The 6,000-nt window shown below is 40.1% G+C and overlaps 1 protein-coding gene across 1 annotated transcript in view; it reads left to right on the forward strand.

The window, feature by feature from the left end:
* The window catches only part of CD44 (CD44 molecule (IN blood group)), a 100,616-nt gene extending 94,948 nt beyond the window's left edge, over positions 1–5,668 (forward strand). The window contains 2 exon segments of the mRNA XM_063118427.1: positions 1,664–1,742; positions 4,199–5,668. Coding sequence (XP_062974497.1) covers positions 1,664–1,742; positions 4,199–4,412 — 293 coding nt within the window. The 3' untranslated portion in view covers positions 4,413–5,668.
* Positions 5,669–6,000: the final 332 nt, after the last annotated feature.

Here is a 6,000-nt window from a genome sequence, read left to right on the forward strand (position 1 = left end):
TTTGGGCCAATCACAAACTCTCAGCCCAACCTACCTCACTGGTTTTTTGTTGTGAGGATAAAATAGAGAGGAGGAGGTGGATTACATATGCTGCCTTGGGTTTCTTGGAGGGAAAAAAGCGGGGTATAAATGTAATAATTAAATAAAATAGAAGTGTTTAATAGTAGTTGGATTGTGCCGTGCCATTATGTGTATTGTTCAGACCTATTTATATGGCAACCCCCCCTCAACACACACACTGTAATTCCTAAATAGGCAACCTTTTGTCCCACAAGGCATGAGGGGGTAGAAGGAAATTAATCTGGGGAAGGCTGAACCTGACACAAAAGGAGAGAGGTTTTGGTTTTGCAAAGAGATCTGCTGAGAAGCTAAGGAGCAAGCAGGGTTTGCTTGGAGGTCATTTAGACTGACTCACATAACTGCAGACAACTGGAGACTGACTAAGGAATCTGCCAGCCAGGCTGTGAGCTTACTGATGTCACCTGGTTGGGCATTCCCCACCCTTCCCAGGAAATCCTAGTGGAGGCTTGAGCCCCCTGCCCATAGTTTATGCCCCTGCTCCTGGGGATTTGTGACCCCATTTTGAACATTCCATAGCCAGACTTTCTAGCCTCTTGGAACAGATCTTACCTGCAAAAAATGATGGATTTTTTTTTTAAGGGCAGCTCTCAAACCTCCTGTAAGTTTTGGAAGCCCCTCCATGAACATTCATCTCACCCACCTGAACATTCCTGAAGTTCTCATTCCCATCTTCATCCAGAGAGAAGGTTCTTCTGGATGCAGGATGGTGCTCTTGCACTGTGGACTTCCCACAGTTCACTTATTAGTGGCCACTGTGTTAATAGAATGCTGGACTAGATATGCTTTTGGTCTGATTCAGCATGGCTCTTCTAAAGGTTAGGTGAAGTGGAGGGGGGCAGATCTTTGGACAGCTATACTCTATACTAAAGAGATGGACTTTCCATTGATTTAAGTTAGGGGTGGGCAAACATGCCACCTACCAGGATGTGTTTTGCATTCCCCACCTGGTCCCCTGCCTCAGCTGCTGATGTGCCACAGGATTCCCAGTGATTCTGCTCAGAAACAACCACGTCCTCCCTACATACAGCCAAGCACCCACTTCCGGTTGCAGCACGGCCACTTCTGTCTGTGGCTGTGTGTTTGTCTGGGGTGGGGGGGAACCTGTGGTCCCCTCCCCCAAAGCTATGCAGTTGCCCACCTGCTTTAAAGGAAAACACTCATCTCTGTGATTATCAGGACAAATAAAAGGAAGTACTTCTTCACACAGCACATAGTTAAACTATAGAATTTGGTACCACATGGGGCAGTAATGGCCACCAACTCAGATGGCTTAAAAAGGGGATTAGACAAGTTCATGGAGCCATCATTGTCTACTGTAGCTCTCTGTGCAATAATTTCTCCACACAGTTATGCTTACTTTTACATCATTGATGGTGTGGGGAAGGTTTAATTCATATGTGAACCAGCTTTGACAGAAAGCTCATAATGTACGATAACTATTATTTCATATAGTAAAGGAAACAGTAATCATGAATATTTTAATGAAGATGAGCAGGATTATTAAAGATAGTATGTCAACTGTCTGGTCAGATGGCAAGCAAGTGAACGTGTCCATGTTTCTTTCTCACACTTCCACCCACAGATTGGCTTATTGTAGTTGCTTCTCTCTTGGCACTGTCATTGATCCTTGGTGTTTGCATTGCTGTGAACAGTCGAAGGAGGTAAGGAAAGCATTTTGTAATCTTCCATTTGTTGATGCCAGAACTTTCCATTAGTTTAGGCCAGATCTACACCTTGTGTCAAATCATTACAAACATGGAATAAAAAGCAGGAAATAACACTATGAAAGCGGTATGTGGAATGTGGATTGTGCCCTAACAGTTATCAGTGCACTTCATCAGTACTGCTATAAAGCAATAGTGCAGATTTAGCCAAAGATCTGTCATCTTTAGAGAATGGAGAGGAAGGAGCAGCGACCACCTTGAGTACGGTCTGCATCCCAGTACTATCCAAGTCACGTTAATCCATTTAGATAATTTGATATCTCCCACTGGTTTTACAGTTAAGACCTAACATATTTTCTGCTGGTTTAGTTTTCCTGTAATGTGATTTGTAAATTTAAGTGTGGCCGTTAGAGTTCACTGAGATATGCTAATCTCCGAGCTTTTGATGATGGTGGATTTTTTCCAAAGCAGAGCATGCTAACTTCTTTTCTAACGTTCTTCCTTTGTCTCTAAAGTAGCGGCCAAGCATAGAGCAACCATGATCAAATGCAGAGAGCATCTCCTCAAAAATGGCCAAAAATAAATTAGAACCTACTGCTTCCTAATTGAGAACATTTTTCTTAGAATATCAGGACTTTTAAAGCTACATAACAAACTCATATTCATGTTTTAAAGCCTAGTGGAGGCAGATATAAATAAGGATATTTCCTCAGTTTTTAGTGTGCCTGAGCACATCCATGCTTCTCCACCCAAACTTTAAAGATCCTATACGTGTCCACTCAGAAGCAAGCCCCAATGAATTCAGTGGGGCTTACTCCCAGATATGTGTTTATAGGATTGCACTGTAAGTCATATCCCTCCCAATGCTGGCCTTTTCTTCCTTCGAATCCCTACCTTTTGTGATGGATTCTATAAGGCAACTGGGAGACCATGATATGGCTAATAATGCGGGGAATCCGAATGAGACCTCTGGATCTCATTGTCTCCCCTTCCCCCTACCTTTAATTCAAGTACTAGAGGCCAAATAGATTATTTATTTAGGGCATCTTCTGGTGGACAATGACTCAGCTAGATTTCATAGCTCATGGAGGTGAACAGGGCTCTCCACCTCATGGAACTCAGTAAGGAGAGTGCATGCTTAAATCCCTTAGCAAGAAAGTTTGGGGAGGTTTGTTCTTCAACCACCCACCACCCACCACCAATAATTCAATGGCCTTGTAGGCCCCTTCCAACTCTGCTATTCTATGATTCTATGAATTTACACTGATGGATCTTTGGAGGCTGTCTATAGCTGCTCAGGCAAATGGGATGAATGGGGAGAAGATTTGTGATCTGAAGATGCAAATGCACTTAAGAACAGAACTGAATACAACTTACCCTGAAGTAGCTAAAATGACTTCAGTTAAAAATAAAATGTGAGTTGTGAATCTATATGACACAAATATTGTTCCATCTCTATTATTATTATTATTATTATTATTATTATTATTATTATTATTATAATAGTGTCATCAGTGTGCATGGTGCTTTACAAAGTATAAGAAGACAAATCCCTCTCCTGAGGTGTTAAATTTGATACAGGAATATTTAAGACTGTCTTACAGTCTGACCGACAGTTTCAAGCAAATGTTGATCCAAGGAGTTTATCATGTAATGTCTTCAGAGGTGCTTGAAACAGGAGAATTCCTAATACTCTGTATGAGATCTAATTCATTACTGAATGATTCAGTAACTGTAGCCTCTCCAGTTATGATTTCATTAGATCACAGGGTATGTTTGGAACATGAGCAACAGTTTGATGTATTAGTTGGTCTTATGATTACTTGTTTTATCTTTTCATAGTTTCCGCTTGGGTTTAATGTTGAATTGCATGTCCTGAGGCTCAATGTAACTTCCAGAGGTCATATCACAAAGCTTTTTAAAAACAAACAACCTGTGGAGGCTGGTGGCTCTGGTAACAGTGGAGCTGTGAATCCACATTGGGTTTCAGTCAGAACCAGTTGGAACTCTAAAGGATCTTGCATGATCTTGTAAATGGAAAAGTTTTTCGAATGATATGTAAATAGAAGAGTTCGCTAAAACTTTGGGGTGAGGTAATGTTTTGCTCTAAATTTTCAGGGAGGCTTCTGTGTGGTTTTCAATAAAATATATCTTTATTTCCTGTTCGCTCATTAAAATAAAATTATTTGAAGAAAGATGTTAGAAGGAAATGCTGTTTTAATGTTTCTTTTTCATTCCCAATTACACTAAACACATCTGAATAGTCTCAAAAAATAAATCAATCATCCTGATTAAAAATTTGCATTCAATAATTAAATCTGGCTCCTAACAAATCATCAGTTAAAGCTTTGATTAAAGTTTGCAGCCCCAGACAAAAGCAATGGGATTTCCTTCATTACATTTCAGAATATCTTTGTATACTTTGACTTCCCATATTTTTCCCTTGCCATTAGATGTGGGCAGAAGAAGAAGCTTGTGATCAACAATGGTAAAGGAGGCATAGATCAGAAAAACATGGGTGGATTGAACGGAGAAGCCAGTAAATCTCAGGAAATGGTGCACTTGGTACACAATGAGAAGCCAGAGGACCAAACAAGCCCCCACGATGAATTCCTGGCAATTGATGAAACACAGAAACAAGATGAGGCCTTGAAGAGTGGCATGTAAGAAGGCGATGCCAATCCAGTTGAATCAGAGTTGGGAAAACAAAACAAAAATCGCACGGAACTGGGACTAGAATTCACAAATGCAATGAGCTACTGATGTCTTTGAATTAAGCATAAATTTCCTTCTTTCTCTTTTTTAATGGTCAGGTACAAGATAAAACTGTTATTTTACCTTTGTGTGACATTGCATAATTTTCCCCAGTCCAAATTGGTAAGTGCCATGTTACCAGTATCAACTGTCTCCCAAATACAGTGTATTTATCTGATACGGCCAAATACCAACTTCGACTTATTTCTCCTCACTTGCACAACTTTCCCTCATTACATCTTAGTGGAGTTACCACAATCTATAGCCACTGAGACACCAAGGTACTAAGCATGTCCAGAGTGCTTCAGAAAGCCAAGCTACCCAGAGTCAACATTAATCAGATTGTAAACTTGAGAACAGTTTTCCTATTCATCTCATAGCCCTTGTGAATTTGCCAGATTTAGTAAATTTCACTACTAATTTCATGACATTTTGGAATTATTTTCTACAATGATTGAATACAGAAAGACTTAATTTGTCCGAAAATTCCAGATGCCCAACAACCTTTTTTTAAATAGAAAAGTTGGAAAAGAAAGAATAAAACTGATTTTATAGCAAATAAATTTTTATTCTCTATAATCTAAATAATCTGTGATGTTATTTTCAAGTTTCAAAATTATCTGCTTACCACTGCCTGGTTTCTAGCAGGAGTATTTGGTATAGTGTTAAATTAGTGAATTGATTCCCACTCAACCATACTGCCATTCAGAGAGAGGGATGCACAGCAGTGGACTGCTTATGGGATACAGGCTGCACACATTTCCATTGGGTGGGGCCTGAAACCAAGATCTCCCAGCTTCATCTGTGTTTCATCCCCACTTCAAACAGCTGTTTTGTGTTTGGAGCTGTTTGCATGGCTCACAGGCTAATGTCAGGAACAAGACAAGAAACTCTTAATGATGGATTTGGAGATCCTGAAGAACCACATAGGCACAGCACCTCTTTTCCTTGCACAACTCCTTTGCAGGATACATGTGTTCCAAAACCCGCTTCTGTGCATATTAAGACTACGGTGATAATTTTACATTCCCGAAAATATGACAGTGGGCAAAGTCCAATGGTGGCCATCTGCCAGCAGGACAGATACCATTGACAGAATGGATCTCCCCTCTGTTCTGCAGCCCACCCATGTGTGGCTCCACAATCTGTCCCAAAGGGTTGGAAGACCTTCTACAAAATATGGGGCACGAGGGTACAGAGGGTGTGTGTGTGAGAGAGAGGAAGTCCCACAATGTTAGATATCACCCATTATCTTTTTCTGCAGTATGGGCTCCCCTGTAAATTAGGGCCAAAGGTTTCTATTTTTAAAAAAATTAAAATACAATATTTGCAAATATGGCTAGTTCATATTATTGGATGTATGTTGTTGAAGTCAAGATCAAATTATTATTATTATTTACCCTCATTTGAGAGAATTTTGTTTTATAAGTCATCTATCAGACATTTCATTCCTGCTCTGTGGAATGGGGTACCTAATTTTTATCCAGGGCAAGAGAGCAAC

The sequence above is a fragment of the Elgaria multicarinata genome, chromosome 2 (assembly GCF_023053635.1).
Source record: "Elgaria multicarinata webbii isolate HBS135686 ecotype San Diego chromosome 2, rElgMul1.1.pri, whole genome shotgun sequence".
In the NCBI taxonomy this organism is placed as follows: Eukaryota; Metazoa; Chordata; class Lepidosauria; order Squamata; family Anguidae; genus Elgaria; species Elgaria multicarinata.